Source organism: Mobula hypostoma, chromosome 7 (assembly GCF_963921235.1).
Source record: "Mobula hypostoma chromosome 7, sMobHyp1.1, whole genome shotgun sequence".
Lineage (NCBI taxonomy): Eukaryota > Metazoa > Chordata > Chondrichthyes > Myliobatiformes > Myliobatidae > Mobula > Mobula hypostoma.
Genome location: NC_086103.1, coordinates 178,224,814 through 178,244,539, shown reverse-complemented (window position 1 = coordinate 178,244,539; position 19,726 = coordinate 178,224,814). Strand labels below are relative to the sequence as shown.

Sequence of the window (19,726 nt, the reverse complement as noted above, 5' to 3'; positions counted from 1 at the left end):
TGATCTGGAGTAACATTATTTTATTTGGCAGTATACATGTCTAGAGTTGAATGACAATGAATTTGAACTTGAATTCTTTAACTTCCAGTAACCACTCTCCTCTTTACTCCTCAATCCCACTGGTCCCATTACTCTTTCTCTTTCCCCTCCCTTATCCTTTCAATCTGCCTATCAAGCACTCATTTCTCTCTCTGGTGCCCCTCTACACTTCCATCCCTTTATTCCATATTCCACTGTCTTCTCCTATCAGATTACATTATCTACAATTATTTCTAACTTCCACTTATCACCTCCTAGCTTCTTACATCATTCCCACTCTGCCCCTCACCTGGAACCACTGATCAGCCACCAGTTCTTACTCCACCCCTTCCCCTCATCCTTTTTTAGACTGGATAACCCCCATTTTACTCTCCAGTCCCGATTAAGGATCCCAACTATCCACTTCCCTCCATTGAGGGCTGAGTTCCTCCAGCTTTTTGTGTCTTGCCCTACAAGCTTGCTTCATTTTTTTTTGAATTTTTTTTCACATCCAAAGACTATCCAAGCATGGAGAACTGGAAAGATATTTAAAATGGACAGCATCAAATGCTCAAAACTTGGCAAATTTCAAACATTAACTTAGCCTTGTAATAATTAAGCAATACCATTTGTTTTCCTAGAAAGTACAACATATTGGTGTTGCTTCAGTCATTACTAACTGCTGACAAAACTAGCTTGCAATAACAATTAGATTCAACTTTATTATCATTGTGCCAAGTAGAATAGAATAGAATATCTTTATTGTCATTGTTGTGGAGCAATGAAACACAGTTTAGCAGCTCAAGTACAGATACAAAGCCAATGAAATCCGGTTAGCATCTGACAGATAAAGAGAAGGCAGGGAAAGGACAAATAGAGAATAAATAAGGGGGAGAAGGGCAAAAAGAAGAAACATAGAGCAATTTTGGTCACTGTGCTGCCTTTTACGAGGCAGGAGCATTACCTGAGGAGTTGCAGCGTCAGCTGGGGCGTGCACAGCTTCGTCTTCACTTTGTCAAAGATTACCTTCCGCAATAAACTCGGCTCCTTCCACAAAACCCGCTCCCCCGACAGGCCCCGCCCCTTCCACTCCAGGTCCCGCCCTCGTCCTTTACGTCACGCTCCATGTTCCGCCCCTTGTCCCAAGCCCCGCCTCCCGCTCGGTACACCTGGAGGTCACTGCTACTGGTCCCGACCTCCGCTGAAACCCCGCCCACTGCCCTGTCACCGGCTCGGGCCCCGCCCACTGCTCGATGTCTCGTAACGTCACCCTCCGACGAAGACCTGGAGGCGTAACTGTTCTAAGCCCCGCCTCTCCGGCCGGAGATGGCCGAGCGAAATCTCATCGCATACCAATAGCCAAACGGAATAAAACGGTTGTGGAGCGGAATATTTAGTTCCTGAGCGTTGGAATTAAATATTTAATGAAGGACACGTTATATTCCTCACCTTCACCTCCCGGCCTGGGGATTTGATAGTGAAATATTCGACGTGTGCGGCGGTGCGGAGTGAGGCACCGACGCCCCCTTCCCCTCCCTCACTCCGCGCCTCCGCCGCTCGGCCCACTCTCATCGGCGACATGGCGGCCGCAGCATGTTCGCTGTACCGGTCGGTCACCCACGTTATTTTCGACATGGACGGGCTGCTGTTGGGTGAGTTGGCCTGTGCTTCCCCAGAGCCTATCAGTTATTTAATTAAGGCCGCTACTTGTCTACGGCCAGCTCTCACGAAGCAAGGTCCCTTCATTCTGTTCCCCTCCCATCTGCCTTTCCCCTCTCCACTCCCATCCCCCCTTTCCCATCCCCCCTTTCCCATCCCCCCTTTCCCATCCCCCCTTTCCCATCCCCCCTTTCCCATCCCCCCTTTCCCATCCCCCCTTTCCCATCCCCTCCTTTCCCATCCCCTCCTTTCCCATCCCCTCCTTTCCCATCCCCTCCTTTCCCATCCCCTCCTTTCCCATCCCCCCCTTTCCCATCCCCCCCTTTCCCATCCCCCCCTTTCCCCCCCCCTTTCCCATCCCCCCCTTTCCCATCCCCCCTTTCCCATCCCCCCTTTCCCATCCCCCCTTTCCCATCCCCCCTTTCCCATCCCCCCCTTTCCCATCCCCCCTCTTTCCCATTCCCCTCCTTTATTCCCTTCCTATATCCCCATCACCCCACCCCCGCCTCCCCACCCCCACTTCCTCCCCATCCCCACGTCTGCCCCTGCTATCCCCATCCCCTACTTCCTCTGTTCCCCCTCTACCTGTCCCTTCCCACCCTTGCCCTCTCTCAGCCTCTCTCAAAGGTTCACACCAAGGGATTTGGAGTGGGAATATTAGCAGCCTTTGTTCTCTCCACTCCCTTTTCCCATTCACCCTTTTCCCATTCCCTCCTTTGCCCAGCCCCCCTTTCCCATTCCCCCCTTTGCCATCCCCTTCCCATATCCCCATCACCCCCATCCCTGCCTCCCCACCCCCCCACTTCCTCCCCATCTCCCCTCCTGCCCCGCTATCCACGTCCCCCACTTCCGTTGTTCCCCCTCTACCTATCCCTTCCCACCCTTGCCCTCTCTTAGCCTCTCTCAAAGGTTCACACCGAAGGATTTGGAGTGGGAATATGGGCAGCCTTTGCTCTCTCCACTCCTGTTCTCCCCCCACAGACCCTGTTCGATCTGCTGAGTTCCTCCAGCAGATAATTGCTCCTTTTTACATTCCTTACAATGATATAGTACTGGATTTCCACCTTAGCCGGACTTGTCCTGTTGATCCATTCCAAAACGCACACCAGATCTTGCGTCTGATGCAAAAAGTCAGTGGTTATGTGCTTGTATTTTTCCTCTAGCAAAGGACAAATAACCAAAGAGGAAAGTAAAAGGAGAAACAGTTGAAGCAACATACATCAAAGTTGCTGGTGAACGCAGCAGGCCAGGCAGCATCTCTAGGAAGAGGTACAGTCAAGAAACAGTAGTCTAACTGACCCATGATGCAGTCACTTGGCCTTTAATTCCATATTTGCCCAATGTGTACTTAAATGGTCAGCCTCTTTTGAAAACAGATTCACCTTGACAGCAGAAAATATATTATACTTTGATGTGTAGCTCCTGTCCTTATAAAATATTATCTTCTCTGACTCAGAAACCAATACCACTAGAGGCTTTTCACAAGTTCAGATTTATATGCCACCAACAAAGATATGATCCCCTGGAGCATGGTGCACCCACAACGCATATATCACACAGCACATAACACAGAATATTACCATAAATAGGTTAATAAAATATAATTCAAATGCACGTTGTGTGGAACACAGGTAAACAGCTCACTGTCCTCGTGATGAGATCTCAGTGGTGGCGGGGTATTCATTAGTCTCAGAGCCTGAGGGAAGAAGCTGTTACCCAGTCTGACAGTCCTAGTCCTGATGCTCCTGGACCACCTCCCTTCCTTTCAAGCCTTCCAACTGGTCTGTTCCATGTCTGCACCACAGAACTGAGAGAAGAGGAAGTGGAAAAACTCCACTGCCCTTGAAATCATTCAATAATCCATCCACATGGACTGGGAAAAGGTTTATAAGGATGCTGCCGGGACTTGGAGGACCAAATTATAGGGAGAAGTTGGATAAGCTTGCATTGTATTCCTTTGATTGTGGGGGACTTGAGAGGTAATCCTAACATGAGAAAGTCTGCAGATGCTGGAAATCGAAAGCAACACACGCAAAATGCGGTAGGATCTTGGCTGGCCAGGCAGCATCCATGGAAAGAGTAAAGAGTCGACGTTTCAAGCCAAGACCCTTCATCAGGACTGGAAAGGAAGCGGAGGAGTGGGAATAAGGAAGTGGTGGAAAGGGAGTAAGAATTACAAGGTGGCAGGCGAAAGGGAAAACCAGGAGGGGGGAGGGGTGTGAAGTAGAGCAGGGAGGTTGATTGGTGACAGAGATAAAGGGGTGGAGAAGGGCATGGAAGAAAGGGAAGGGGAAGGTCAGGAGTTAAGGTGAGAGGGAAACAGAAATGGTGGAGAGGAGGGGGGCAACCTCTGGAGGTTTGAAAAATTGAAGTTCTTGCCATCAGGTTGAAGGTTACCCAGAAAAGAATGTAAGATATTGCTCCTTCAACCTGAGTGTGAAATCGTGGGGGGCATAGATAGGGCAAATGCACAAACACAGAGTAGTACATACAAAATGCTGGAGAAACTCAGCAGGCCAGGCAGCATCCAAGGAAATTAATAAACAATTGCTGTTTTGTGCCGAGACCCTTCTTCAGGTGGTACATTCAGTCTTTTCTCGGAGTTGTGGGGTTATCGAGAACTAGAGGGCACGTGGTTAAGGTGAGAGGAACTGGTTTATTTATTTAGAGGTATCGCACTGTAACAGGCCCTTGTGGCCCAACAAGCCACACTGCCCAATAACACCCAGGTGACCAATGGACCCTCTAATTTGTAATGACCAGAATCTCGTGCTGCGCAAATTTTTGCCCAGTGGCAACATGTGCGCCCCGAGTAACTTCTTCAATAAAAACAGCAAAAATAAGCCGGTTCTAAAATCTGCGGACAAATCATCGCAAACTCCACGCTGCCAACACCGCTCACATCAAAAACTGGAAAACGAAATGTGCTTGTGTACGATTGTGAAATATACTTAACGTGCCAGCGAGGTAGAGGGTAACAATCTTTTGTGCGCAGTTTGAATTCCTTTGTGTGTTGTAGCAAAAGATGTGTGCGTGTGTGTGCGTGCATACCTTAGGAGGAACATTACACAGGACCAAATTAACCTACCAACCGATACGTCTTTGGAATGTGGGAGGAAGTCGGAGCGCCTGGAGGAAAGACATACAGACATGAGGAGAACATACAAATTCTTTACAGACAGCGGCGGGAATTGAATCCAGATCAATGGCACTGTAAAGTGTTACATTGACTGCTCTACTACTGTACCACCCCAAACTTGAGGGACAGCTTTCTTGTTAATCAGCTGGCAGAGGAAGTGATTGAGGCAGGTACAATAATTTTTAAAAGCCAGGTGGATAGATACAAGGATTAGAAAGGTTCAGAAGGTTATAGGCCGAATGTTGGCTAATAGGGCATCATGGACCAGATGGGCTGAATGGCCTGCTTTCCTGTTGTGATGATCTAGATCCTTAATGCTGAAAGAGTCAGAGAATATGGCAGTACAGAAATAGGCCCTTCTGTCCATCTAGTCCATGGCAAACTATGAATCTGCCTACTCCCATCGACCTGCACCCAGACCATAGCCCTCCATACCCCTCCCATCCATATCCTTATCCAAATTTCTCTTAAGTGTTGACATTGAACCTGCACGGACCACTTGTGCTGGCAGCTCGTTCCACAATCTTACCACCCTCTGAGTGAAGAACTTCCCCCTCATGTTCCCCCTAAACATTTCATCTTTCACCCTTAACCTGTGACCTCTAGTTCTAGTCTCACCCAACCTCAGTGCTTGCATTTACCCCATCTATACTCCTCATAGTTTTGCCAACGCGGAGTGGAGAGCGCGTTTGTAAATCTGGTGGGAGCAGGAGGTGTTGGGAATGGCGAGGCTGGAGTGTGGCTGGAGGGTGTGGGACAGGCGGCAGAGAAGGAGTGCCAGCGGCCGGGTGCAGTGCAAGTCAGATACACCCAACTCTGAGACACCAGGCAAGGTCGTCTGATTCCAAATAATTGGTTTTATTGATCATCACAGAATGCTTCTTGTGCTTCCTGCTCCCTTCCCTCTCCCTCTCCCTCTTCCCAACCGTGATTCCCCTCTCCCTGCCCCCTTCCCACTCTCAGTCCACAGTAGAGACCCATATCAGAATCAGGTTTATCATCACTCACCTATGTCATGAATTTTTTTTGTGGCAGAGTACAGTGCAATACATAAAATTACTACGGTACGGTGCAAAAGTCTTAGCCACCCGAGCTATATATATGTGCCTGCCTAAGACTTTTCAACAGTACTGAACTTCTATCAGATCTCCCTTGATTCTCCTATGCTCCAAGAAATAAAGTCCTAATTTATTCAACCTTTCTCTAAAACTCAGGTTCTCAAGTCCTGACAGCATCCTCGTAAATTTTCTCTGCACTCTCAATCTGATTGATAATCTTTCCTGTAGGCAGGTGGCCAGACCTGCATACATATTCCAAATTAGGCCTCACCAATGTCTAAGACAACTTCAAGATGACATCCCAACTCCTGTACTCAGTGCTCTGATTTATGAAAACCAGTGTACCAAAAGCTCTCTTTATGATCCTACCTACCTGCAACACTACTTCCAAGGAATTATGAATCTGTATTCCGAGATCCCACTGATCTACTACAGCCCTCAATGCCCTGTCGCTCACCGTATAAATCCTACCCTGGTTTGTCGTCCCAAAGTGCAATACCTCATACTTGTCTGTGTTAAATTCCATCTGATTTGTGGCTTTTTTTCTCCTTGAACTGATGGAAAGAAAGAAAGCTGTAAGTTTATGAGTATCATGTACTTTCATGCGGGCAGGCACGGTGTTGTAGTGGTTAGCGTGCCACTTTACAGCATCAGCTGTAAGATCAGGTGGGATGACCCCACCACATCCTCAGGTCCTGTTAGTTGACACATTTCACTCTATGTTTCAATGAGCATCTGACAACTAAAGCTAATCTTATCATTTGCTTCTCTGTTGCAGACACGGAGAAGCTGTACACAGTAGCTTTTGAAGAAGTGTGTTCCCATTATAGCAAGAAGTTTACATGGGAGTTGAAGAGTGTATTGATGGGAATGCGTGCCGCAGATGGAGTCAAACTTATTTGCGAGAAACTGGAACTTCCGATTACTCCTGAACAGTTGATGGAAGAACTTAGAGTTGTAGAGAGAAGACTATTTCCTTCAGCAAAGCTGATGCCAGGTAACAAGGGATTGATCACAGTTTTAACTAGTTTTAGCACCATGAGGCTTCCTCATTGGCTCATCGCTCACAGCATTGAATGGATATAAACATGAGATTCTGCAGATGCTGAAAATCCTGAGCAACACACACAAAATCCTGGAGGAATTCAGCAGTCAGACAGCAAAAAATGGAGCAGTTGACGTTTCGGGCCAAGACCCTCTTTCCAGGACTGAAAGGGAAGGGCAAAGACGCCAGCATAAAAAGGTGTGGGGAGGGGAAAGAGAGTAGATAGAAGGTCATAGGTAAAGCTAGATGGATGGGAAAGGTGAAGGGCTGGAGAGGAAGGAATCTGATGAGAGATGATGTGCTAGGTAGCTTCTTCATTGGTAGCTGCTAAAGGAGGGACTCCCAATCTCTTTAATGCCTTGGACCAATGCCATTAACCAAGGAGCCCTTGGACCTTAGAAGCCTTAGAGGGATATGAGCCAAATGCAAGCAAATCGGACTAGCTTAGTTGGGGACACTCAGGTCAGCATGGATGTGTTGGGCTGAAGGATTTGCTTCTGCGCTGTATGACTGTGGCTCGTGTTTCAACTTACTGCTGATTAACCTCAGTTATATTTACAAACTCCTAATTCTGGACCAAAATCAAAAAGTATTTTCTCTTGCAAAGAGTTTAGAAAATGTTATTCTTGCCTACCACTGACTCTGGGCAATCCATGAATTTAAGTTGCAGATTAGTAAAAAATAGTTTAAGGGATTGGAGGAGTACGAAAGGAATAGGAAGTATGTTTAACAGTTGACATAAGAGACTGAAGATATTGAGCAACAATCCTGAAGAAGTGTCTCAGTCCAAAACATTGACTGTTTATCCTTCTCCATCTCATTGAAATTACCATCTATATTGAAAAGCCCAGATGGAGTGGATGTGGAGAGGATATTTCCTAATGTGGAGGAGTCTAGGACCAGAGGGCAGAGCCGCAGAATACAAGTAAGTCCCTTTAAGATAGAGCTGATGAAGAATTTCTTTAGCTGGAAGGTGGTAAATCTGTGGAATTCATTGCCACAGATGGTTGCGGAGGCTAAGTCATTGGGTATAGTTAAAGCGAAGGTTGATAGGTTTTTGATTTTTAAGAGCTTCAAAGGTTGTGGGGAGTAGGCAGGAGAATGCAGTTGAGAGGGTTAATGAGCCAAGTAGCTATTTTGTTCCAATGCGTAACCCTTAACCCTTAATTTTATAACCATTAGGATCAGGTTTGTTATTACTAGGAGGTCATGAAAGTTGTTGCTTTGTGACAGTGGTACAGTGCATGACAAAAGGTATTATTGTTAAAGTAAAAATGGAGTTGAAACCCAAGGGGACATAATTTTAAGGAGAGCAGAGGGAAGTATAAGGAGGATGTCAAAGGTTAGTGCTTTCTTCTTGGAATGTTCTGCCAAGGGTGGTGGTAGAGGCAAATACATTAGGGACGTTTAAGAAACTCTAGCTAGGCATGTGGATAATAGAAAAATGGAGTAGAGTATATGGATGGAGGGGTTAGATTGACCTTGGAGTAGGTTAAAAGATTGTCACAGTATCGTGGGCGTAAGAGTCTACTGGGCTGCAATGTTCTATGTTCTAAACCCTTTGAGATTTTTCCACTGGTGGTAGACATTGAGATGTTTCCCTGTGATGGATCTGGTCTGTTTCAGTTACTTCACCCTTCATTTTCCTGAATTCCAAAGAATACATATCTAATTTCTTCGGAGGCACATTCACACCCTAATGAATTTTTTCAGAGTTTTGTTATTGCCGATTAGTCACGATAGTCATAGTCATACTTTATTGATCCCGGGGGAAATTGGTTTTCGTTACAGTTGCACCATAAATAATAAATAGTAATAAAACCATAAATAGTGGAGAGATAATGGCCAGCTACTCTGCTTCAATTGTGCTGCAGGAGATACGTATCTATTTTCTATCTGTCTGCATTGGATTTTGTGTTTATTATGGGTTATGGTGATTTGTCACGTGGGTGGGGACACGGTAGACGCAAATGAGTATAGTCATATAATCACACTTTGTTTCGTTAGTTTAAGTCAGAGAGAGACTTGGTAGGGGACATGGATATTTTTTTGTTGACCGCTTGTTTTGCTTGTTTCACTTATTTCACTTGCTATGCTAGTTGTATGAGTTTTTTGTCATTATAATAGCGTTCATTTTTGCTGGCTTCATAACAAAGAAAGTTCTTCACTCAGTCTCTCAGCGGTTTTGGTTTGTTTTTCAAGTAACTGCCACTTGAAGATTAGATGTTGGTCGTGCGATATAGCAATAATGTGCACTGAACATAGGGTGGTAGTGAAGTTAGTCTGGATCAAGAGGAGTATAAAGGATGAACACAAGTAGATTGTTCAAATGCTCAGAGAACACTGATCAGTGTTATAGCTTTTGGTCACTATTAAACACTGGCTTAATAGCCAGTAGAATATTAGAAGTCCAGATGATGATCGGAGGTGTGGATCAAAACTCAAAGGTCAATCAGACATCCAGAGGTTGAGGCCCAACGACTGGAACCTGGGTCTGCAAAATACACTGGGCAAGTTGGGGCCAAGTATCTGCAAACCCACGAGTCTGCTATAGGCCAGAGAGGACCTCCAGTGTGTCCTCCTGGGGGTTAGAGCACTGTGTATGTGTGTGAGTGGATGGGAAAGAGGAACATAGCGTGTTTTGCTGTTGTTGCTTTGTTGCTTGTTGTGTTCTATGTTGTCCTGCTGAACATGGTGGGCATATTGGTGCTGGAATATGTGGTGATACTTGCGGGCTGCCACCAGTACATCCTCAGGTGTCTTAGTTGACGCAAATGACACATGTCACTGTATTTTCCAACATACAGTGCTATGCAAAAGTCTTAGACACATACGCGTAGCTAGGGAGCCGAAGATTTTTTCACAGTATTATTGTAGTTTTATGTATTGCAAAAAAAAAACAAATTTCATGATATACAGTTGCACAAAAAAGTTTTGTGAACCCTTTGAAATTACCTGGTTTTCTGCATTAAATACTCATAAAATGTGATCTGATCTTCATCTAAGTCACAATAATAGACAAACACAATCTGTCTAACCTAACAACACACAAACAATTTTATCACGACATTTTACAGGAGAATGTCAGGGTCATGCTCTGTCACCCTGAAGCTTAATAAAAGTTAGATGATGCAACAAGACAATGATCTGAAACACAAGAATAAATCAAGAATGGTTTAAAAAGAGGAAAATGTGTGTTTTGGAAAGGCCAACTCTGAGTCCAGACCTTAACCCAATTGAGATGCTGTGGCATGACCTGAAGAGGGCTGTTCATGCAAGATCTCCCAGAAATATTGATGAACTGAAACAGTTTTGTATGGAGGAATGGACTAACATTCCCCCTCGCCGTTGTGTAAGTGTGATCAGCAGCTGCAGGAAACATTTGGTGGCAAAGTGTTCAATACAGACATGAAAAATATAATTGTGTGTTATTAGCTTAGGCAGATTGTGTTGTACATTATTGTGACTTAGATGAAGATCAGATCACTGTATGTGAGTGATGATAAGCCTGATTCTGATGTGGGTTGTTATAGTGGACTGATTGTGGGAAGGGGGGCAGGGAAAGGGGAGTCAGAAGAGGGGAAAGTGTGGGAAGCGCCAGGGAGACATTGTAATGATTAATAAACCAATTGTTTGGAATCAAATGACCTTGCCTGGTGTCTTAGGGCTGGGTGGCTGCACCCATGCCAAGACCTCCGCCCCGGCACTCCTTCTCTACCACCTGTCTCACACCCCTCCTGCAATGCTCCAGCCTCGCCATTCCCAACATCCTTGGCTCCTGCTGGATTTACAAACTTGCTTTCTACTTCACGTTGACAAATACCGTACTGTGCAAAAACTCCTGGCTTTGTATATGTATGTATATGGCTGAGACTTTTGCACGTCACTGATAAATGTAAATCTGTTAATCTGAATCTAGAGGGTTACGAGAGAGGGAAAAAAATGGAACTCTGATCTGGCCCTTCTTACCATTGTGTTTTTCCCTGGCTGATGGTTGTTGATAGTTAATTGCATTGTTCCACAAATGAAAAAACGCTCAGAAGACTGAGGAGCATTTTACCATAAGAGTATAAGACATAGAAAGCATACAGCCTACAAAGCTGTGCCGAACATGTCCTTACCTTAGTACTACCTAGGCTTTACTCATAGCCCTCTATTTTTCTAAACTCGATGCAGCCATCCAGGAGTCTCTTAAAAGACCCTATCGTTTCCGCCTCCATCACTGCCGCCAGCAGCCCATTCCACGCACTCACCACTCTCTGAGTAAAAAACTTACCCCTGACATCCCCTCTGTACCTACTTCCAAGCACCTTAAAACTATGCCCTCTCATGCTAGCCATTTCAGCCTTGGGGAAAAACCTCTGACTATCCACACGATCAATGCCTCTCATTATCTTGTACACCTCTACCTCTCACCCTCCGTCGCTCCAAGGAGAAAAGGCCGAGTTCACTCAACCTATTCTCATAAGGCATGCTCCCCAATCCAGGCAACATCCTTGTAAATCTCCTCTGCACCCTCTCTATGATTTCCACGTCCTTCCTGTTGTGAGGCGACTAGAATTGAGCACAGTACACCAAGCTGCAACATTACCTCTTGGCTCTTAAACTCAATTCCATGGTTGATGAAGGCCAATGCACCGTATGCCTTCTTAATCACAGAGTAAACTTGCCTAGCAGCTTTGAGTGTCTTGTGGACTTGGACCCCAAGATCCCTCTGATCCTCCACACTGCCAACAGTCTTACCATTAATACTATATTCTGCCATCGTATTTGACCTACCAAAATGAACCATCTCACACTTATCTGGGTAAACTCCATCTGCCACTTCTCAGCCCAGTTTTGCATCCTATCAATGACCTGCTGTAACCTCTGACAACCCTGCACACTATCCACAGCACCTCCAACCTTTGTGTCATCAGCAAATTTACTAACCCATCCCTCCACTTCCTCATCCAGGTCATTTATAAAAGTCACAGGGGGTAGAGGTCCCAGAACAGATCCCTGAGGCGCACCACTGGTCACCGACCTCCATGCAGAATATGACCCGTCTACAACCACTCTTTGCCTTCTGTGGGCAAGCCAATTCTGGATCCACAAAGCAATGTCCCCTTGGATCCCATGCCTCCTTACTTTCTCTTTTTTTTTGGCATGGGCCTGCGTGCATGGGAGTCTATGTGTGTGCGTCTGTGTGTCTGTGCGTGCGTCCGTGATGATGTCTTTTTCATGGCTTTTTCCAAGGCGCTGAGCGAGAGAGAGACTGTGTGGCGAGCCACTCCTCACACAGACATTTTCACAGTATTTTCCCTTTATTTTACAAGGCTGAGTTGCGATCTCGACACACAGCCTGGCACGGATAGAAAGCGTGCTCAGGAGCAGACCCGACTGGTTTCGAACCCGGGAACCTCTGCTCCCAGGTCTGGTGCTGATGTCATTGCGCTACCAGCCGTCCCACCTCCTTACTTTCTCAATAAGCCTTGCACGGGGTACCTTATCAAATGCTTTGCTGAAATCCGTATACACTACATCTACGGCTCTACCTTCATCAGTGTGTTTATCCTCTGAAAATTCAATCAGGCTCGTAAGGCACGACCTGCCTTTGACAAAGCCATGCTGACTATTCCTAATCATATTATGCCTCTCCAAATGTTCATAAATCCTACGTCTCAGGATCTTCTCCATCGACTTACCAACCACTGGCCTATAATTTCCTGGGCTATTTGTACTCCCTTTCTTGAATAAGGGAACAACATCCGCAACCCTCCAATCCTCTGGAACCTCTCCCGTCCTCATTGATGATGCAAAGATCATTGCCAGAGGCTCAGCAATCTCCTCCCTCACCTGCCACAGTAGCTTGGGGTACATCCAGTCCGGTCCCGGTGACTTATCCAACTTGATGCTTTCCAAAAGCTCTAGCACATCCTCTTTCTTAATATCTACATTTTCAAGCTTTTCAGTCCACTGCAAGTCATCTCTACAATCGTCAAGATCTTTTTCCGTAGTGAATACTGAAGCAAAATATTCATTAAGTACCTCCGCTATTTCTTCTGGTTCTATATACTCTTTTCCACTGTCACACTTGATTGGTCCTCTTCTCTCACATCTTATCCTCTTGCTCTTCACATACTTGTAGAATGCCTTGGGGTTTTCCTTAATCCTGTCCGCCAATGCCTTCTCATGGCCCCTTCTGGCTCTCCTAATTTCATTCTTAAGCTCCTTCCTGCTAGCCTTATAATCTTCTAGATTCCTATCATTACCTAGTTTTTTGAACCTTTTGTAAGCTCTTCTTTTCTTGTTGACTAGATTTAAAACAGCCTTTGTACACCACGGATCTTGCACCCTACCATCCTTTCCATGTCTCATTGGAACGTATCTACTCAGAACACCACGCAAATATCCCCTGAACATTTGCCACATTTTCTCCGTATGTTTCCCTGAGAACATCTGTTTCCAATTTATGCTTCCAAGTTCCTGTCTGATAGCCTCATATTTCCCATTACAGGTTTCCCCCGCCATCCGAAGGGAGAGCGTTCCTATGAAATGGTTCGTAAGCCGGAATGTCTTAAAACAAAGAAGCAATTACCATTTATTTATATGGGAAAATTCTGTGAGCGTTCACAGACCCAAAAATAACCTACCAAATCATGCCAAATAACACATAAAACCTAAAATAATAGTAGCATATAGTAAAAGCAGGAATGATATGATAAATACACAGCTTATATAAAGTAGAAATACTTTTCCACAATCATTGCCTGAACTGTTCTCCGTAGCGAAAATCTCACGCAAGCGCCATCGGCAAAAACACGGCGCAAGCTCTCTCCCGTAATCTTTAAGCTATGAAGCTGCCAAATCATACCAAATAACACGTAAAAATACACAGTGGATATAAAGTAGAAATAATGTATGTACAGTGTAGTATCACTACCGGAATTGGGAAAGCACGGAGCACACGGATAATGGTGTGTTAGACTGAGTCATCGGAGTTTGGGTGGTGCAGTGACCCCCACCCTCCAGGCAGCGAACCGATACATTGCCACGATGCATGCAGGGGTCCAGCGGTAGCCCGGAGGCACACAGCACATCTTTAAGAAAAAAGCCGAAATAAACATGCTAATTAATTAGGTGCCGCCCGGCACGTAATTGTTGGCCCAGATCAGTGCCGATTGCCGATTGCATCGCCTCTGATCTGGGCCGACAATTACGCGTCGGGCGGCACCTAATTAATTAGCATGTTTATTTCGGCTTTTTTCTTAAAGATGTGCTGTGTGTCTCCCGGCTACTGCTGCATTCTCCGTGAATCGGTATCTGTCCGCGGTGTGGGGGTTGGGGTGGTGGGACACTGGGGTGTCATCTCGTCGTCTATTTCCATTAGAGCAGGCAGCTCATGTTCTCCTATGACTGCCCGCCTCGATGTCGAAGGTCGAGGTTCGTCGTCCACTGTGGCTGATGTGGAAGACTTGCTTGACTGCTGAGCCTTGCGCATTTTTCTATCATACAGTTCTTTGTAAGCACTCAAACCGTCCTGCAACTATCCCCTAAACCGACGTACCCTTTCAAAATTAAAGTCATACTTTATCATTATTCATTCGGTTTCGATTGTTATCCTTTCCTCTTCCAATTGCATCAGCTCTTCATCTATCAGTTCTTAGTCATGAGACGCCAAAACCTCTTCAACATCATCTTTGTCACCTTCCACAAGCCAAACTCACTTCGTCCTTACTTCGTTCACCATGATCAAAACGCTTAATTATGTTTAGTTTTATGCTAAGTGTAACACCCTTACAAGCTCTTTCAGGCTTTTTCGATACCTTAGAACTCATCTTGCAAACGGCTGCTCCCAGGCACGTGTTTAAGCAATGCCGGCGAGATTGTAGTTCCGAATCCAGGGGACAGCGGCTGCTCAAGGGCGTGCGCTGCCTTTTATCATACGCTGATTTTTTCATAACAGTGAAAACACCTTCTGTTAGCGAAAACAGGGTACTAATGTAGGTCTTTCGTAACAGTGAGTTTTCGTAAAGCGAACGTTCGAAAAGCGGGGGACACCTGTACTCCAATTAAACGTTTCCCTAACTTGTCTGTTCCTATCCTTCTCCAATGCTATGGTAAAGGAGATAGAATTGTGATCACTATCTCCAAAATGCTCTCCCACTGAGAGCACTGAGGTTCATTTCCCAATAGTACCAGATTAAGTACAGCCTCTCCTGTTGTAGGCTTATCTACACATTGTATCAAGAAATCTTCCTGAACACACCTAACAAACTCTACCCCATCTAAACCCCTCACTCTAGGGAGATGCCAATCAATATTTGGGAAATTAAAATCTCCCACCACAACTACCCTGTTATTATTACTCCTTTCCAGAATCTGTCTTCCTATCTGCTCCTCAATGTCCCTGTTACTATTGGGTGATCTACCCAGTAGAGTTATTGACCCCTTCCTATTCCTAACTTCCACCCACAGAGACTCTGTAGACAACCCCTCCATGACTTACTCCTTTTCTGCAGCTGTGACACTATCTCTGATCAACAGTGCCACGTCCCCACCTCTTTTGCCTCCCTCCCTGTCCTTTCTGAAACATCTAAAGCCTGGCACTTGAAGTAGCCATTCCTGCCACTGCACCATCCAGATCTCTGTAATGGCCACAACATCATAGCTCCAAGTGCTAATCCACACTCTAATTCATCCGCTTTATTCATGAAACCCCTCACATTAAAATAGACACATCCCAAACTATCGAACTGAGCACATCCCTTCTCTATCATCCGCCTATCCTCCCTTTTGCACTGTCTCCAAGCTTTCTCTATTTGTGAGCCAACCTCCCTTTCTTCCGTCACTTCAGTTTGGTTCTCAACCTCCAGCAATTCTAGTCAAAACTCTCCCCAATAGCCTTAGCAAACCTTTCCGCAGAATATTGGTCCCCCTCGGATTCAAGTGCAACCTGTCCTTTTTGTACAGGTCACACCTGCCCCAGAAGAGGTCCCAATGATCCAGAAATCTGAATCCCTGCCCCCTGCTCCAATCCCTCAGCCACGCATTTATCCTCCACCTCACTCTATTCCTATACTCACTGTCGTGTGGCACAGGCAGTAATCATTGGAGAAGAATTAGGACATTTGGCTCATTGAGTATGTTCTGCCGTTCAATCATGGCTGATCCTTTTTTCCACTCTTTAACCCCACTCTCTGGCCTTCTCCCCATAACCTTTGATGCCAAGTCCAATTAAGAATTTATCAGTCTCTGCCTTAGATACACCCAACCACCTGGCCTCCGCAGCTGACTGTTGTAACATATTCCACAAATTCACCATTTTCTGGCCAAAGAAATTTCTCTGCATCTCTGTTTTAAATGGACATCCCTCTATCCTGAGGCTGTGCCCTCTTGTCCTAGACTCCCCCACCATGGGAATCATCTTTTCCACATCTACACTGTCTGGGGCTTTCAACATTTGAAAGGATTCAATAAAATCCCCCCTCATCCTTCTAAATTCCAGTGAGTACAGACCCAGAGCCATCAAATGTTCCTTATATAACAACCCTTTCATTCCTAGAATCATCCTTGTGCACCTCCTCTGAACCTTCTTCAATGCCAGCACATTTTTTCTGGATGAGGAGTCCAAAATTGTCCACAATACTCAAGGTGAGCCCTCACCTGTGCCTTATAAAGCCTCAGCATCACATCCCTGCTTTTGTATTCTGGACCTTTTGAAATTAATGCTAACATTGCATTTGCTTTTCTCACCACTGACTCAAACTGCAAGTTAACCTTTACGGTGTTCTGCACAAGTTCCTTTCCAACTCATATTTTTGGATTTGGGAGATCCATGCATTTATGTTGGTAAATGTGAGATCATCCACTTTGGAAGGAATAATAAAAGAGCAGATTATTATTTAAATGGTGAAAGATTGCAGCATGCTGTTGTGCAGAGGGACTGCACATAGTACTCCAGGTGCGGCCTCACCAGTACCCTGCATAGTTGCAGCATGACCTCCCTGCTCTTGAATTCAATCCCTCTAACAATGAGGACCAACATTCCACTTGAATCATGAATCATGATGAATCGCAAGAAGTTGGCTTGCAAGTACAACAGGTTGTTTAGAAGGCAAGTGGAATGTTGGTCTTCATTGTTAGAGGGATTGAATTCAAGAGCAGGGAGGTCATGCTGCAACTATGCAGGCTACTGGTGAGGCCACACCTGGAGTACTGTGTGCAGTTCTGGTCTCCATACTTGAGGAAGGATATACTGGCTTTGGAGGCAGTGCAGAGGAGGTTCACCAGGTTGATTCCAGGGATGAAGGGGTTAACATATGAGGAGAGATTGAGTCGCCTGGGACTATACTGTCTGGAATTCAGACGAATGAGAGGGAATCTTACAGAAACATACAAAATTTTGAAAGGGATAGATAAGATAGAAGTAGAAAAGTTGTTTCTATTGGTAGGTGAGACTAGAACTAGGGGACATTGCCTCAAGATTCAGGGGAGAAGATTTAGGGCGGAGATGAGGAGAAGCTGTTTTTCCCAGAGAGCGGTGAATCTGTGGAATTCTCTGCCCAGAGATGCAGTTTAGGCTTCTTCACTAAATATATTTACGAAACAGTTAGATAGGTTTTTACATAGTAAGGGAATTAAGGGTTATGGGGAAAAGGCAGGTAGATGGAGCTGAGTTTAGGGACAGATCAGCCATGATCTTATTGAATGGCGGGGCAGGCTCAATGGGCCGTATGGCCTACTCCTGCTCCAATTTCTTATGTTCTCATTATGTATTTTCTCCCCGTTTAGAAAATAGTTTGCACATTTATTTCTACTACCAAAGTGCATGACCATGCATGTTCCAACATTGTATTTCATTTGCCACTTTCTTCCCCATTCTCCAGTCCCTCTGCAGCCTACCTGTTTCCTGAACACTACCTGCCCCTCCACCAATCTTTGTATCATCTGCAAACTTGGCAATAAAGACATCTATTCCATCATCTAAATCATCAATATACAGCATAAAAAGAAGTGGTCTCGGGGACCACCCCTGTCTGCCAATGGAGTAGCAGTTTTTTTCTGCTGCTCTTAGTTTTCTTTCTTTCCCCCTAGTTTAAGCTTTGAATTTAAGATTTTTACTTGTTGATTCTTGAGGGTGACCAATATGTCTATGTCTACAAGAAGTGGGAAGAATTTACCCGAACCTAGTGATAAAGGTAATGGGAAAGGAAAGGTGCAAAAGGAAAGATCTGATGAAATGCCATCGTGGGCTGAAGATATCGTTCAGACACTGAATTCGATTAAGGATCAGAATGGATCAATTAAAGACCAAGTGGAAAAGAATAGCAATGAAATGAAGTCATTTCTGGGAAAACTTAAAGACCTGGAAACTCAAGTTATTTCACACAAAGAGGAATTGAAGATAACTAAGCAAAAGCTGTCTGAAGCTGCAACTCGTTTGGAAAGATATCAAAATAAGATTATAGACCTGGAAACTAGGTCTCGACGAAGGAATATAAGAATTGTTGGGATGCAGGAAGGAGCTAAAGATGGAGATCGAATGGCTTACTTTGGTAAGCTTTTCCACACTTTATTTCCTACCATTCTATCAGAGCAGCCTGCTATAGAAAGGGCACACAGGGTGTTTATCTTGAAATCGAAGGACTCTAGAACAAATCGAAGATCTGTTCTGGTTTGCTTTCATCACTTTAAAATTAAAGATCCAATACTACGACAGGCAAGAGAACAGAGAGTTTTTAGATTTATGGAATCTGAGCTCCGCTTCTACGAAGATTATCCAAGAGAGATAATGGAACAAAGATCAAAATTTGCCCTGGTAATGAAACAAGCATATGATAAGAATCTTTTCCCGTCTTTGAGGTATCTGACAAGATTTAAAATTTTCCCCCTAATTCTCCTCCTCGTACTTTTTTTGATTCAAAAGCTGCACTGGATTTTGTTCAGGCTTTCCCTTCCGCTGTCACCGACACCGCTGTTGAATGATCCATCTGAAAGGCTGTTTGGCTATTTGTATATTATTCGCATTTTGGAAAGAAGATTTATGAGGGTCACTTGTATATTTCATCGAGAGACTAATTAAAGAGCACAGGGAGTTGTTCTTTATGGCATATTATTGGTTTTCCTTTGGAAAGATTTATGATTTAAGTATCTGCTCAAATGATCTCTGGACATTTTATGACTGAGGGAAGAAGATAAGGCGATTTGTTCCTTTAATACTTCGTAGCTAATTGGTAGTTTTTCCTACTAATATGGCTTTTTATATATTCTGTTTTATTATAACATTTTATAATTGAATTTAAAGCTTTTTTAGGGAATTAATATTAAACTTAAACATGGCGCTGGTTTTTCTCTCTAAGAGATAACATTATTTTGGTTCTTTCTTGTTTATCAGTCGATGGAATGTAAATACCTTTTTTTGCTGAGACTTTATTGTCTTTTTCATAAGGTCACTCTACTTTTTTACTAACTGGGGGAAGGAAAGAAAACACAGACAAAGCAGTCAGCAGCTTTGAATTCTATTGTAGATCGCTTGCCTTTTTCGGGTTTCAAGGTGTGGGTGGGTGGGTTTAGAGTTAGTTTTTTCCCATTGGGTGGTTCCAGAGCATGCGTGTTTTTTATTTGGTTGTATTCTTCATCACCGCCATTTTGATCATCCTGCATTGGTATGTGCTTTGTGCATGTATAAAGTAGAATGAAATTATAGTATGCTGTTCAAACTGATTAATATAATAAGTGGGAATGTACGTGGTTGGAATCATCCTATTAAACGAAACAAGACTTTTAAAATTATTAACCCATTCCAACCTCATATAATTTTTG

The 19,726-nt window shown here is 44.5% G+C and overlaps 2 protein-coding genes across 4 annotated transcripts in view; one reads left to right on the top strand and one right to left on the bottom strand.

Moving 5' to 3' along the window:
* Positions 1-19,726, bottom strand: part of LOC134349771 (steryl-sulfatase-like) — a 145,227-nt gene that overhangs the window by 107,479 nt on the left and 18,022 nt on the right. The window contains exon 1 of one of the 2 annotated variants that reach the window (XM_063054620.1): positions 983-1,102. The exons of the other annotated variant lie outside the window; for it this stretch is intronic. The gene's annotated coding sequence lies outside the window, so the exon portion shown is untranslated. Of the gene's footprint in view, positions 1-982; positions 1,103-19,726 lie in introns of those variants that run through there. 2 annotated transcript variants of the gene reach the window in all.
* Positions 1,338-19,726, top strand: part of pudp (pseudouridine 5'-phosphatase) — a 99,994-nt gene continuing 81,605 nt past the window's right edge. Inside the window, exons 1-2 of one of the 2 annotated variants that reach the window (XM_063054623.1) lie at positions 1,338-1,670; positions 6,653-6,871. In XM_063054623.1, coding sequence (XP_062910693.1) covers positions 1,598-1,670; positions 6,653-6,871 — 292 coding nt within the window. In that variant the 5' untranslated portion in view covers positions 1,338-1,597. The remainder of the gene's footprint in view (positions 1,671-6,652; positions 6,872-19,726) is intronic. The other variant, XM_063054621.1, reaches the window with a different exon arrangement.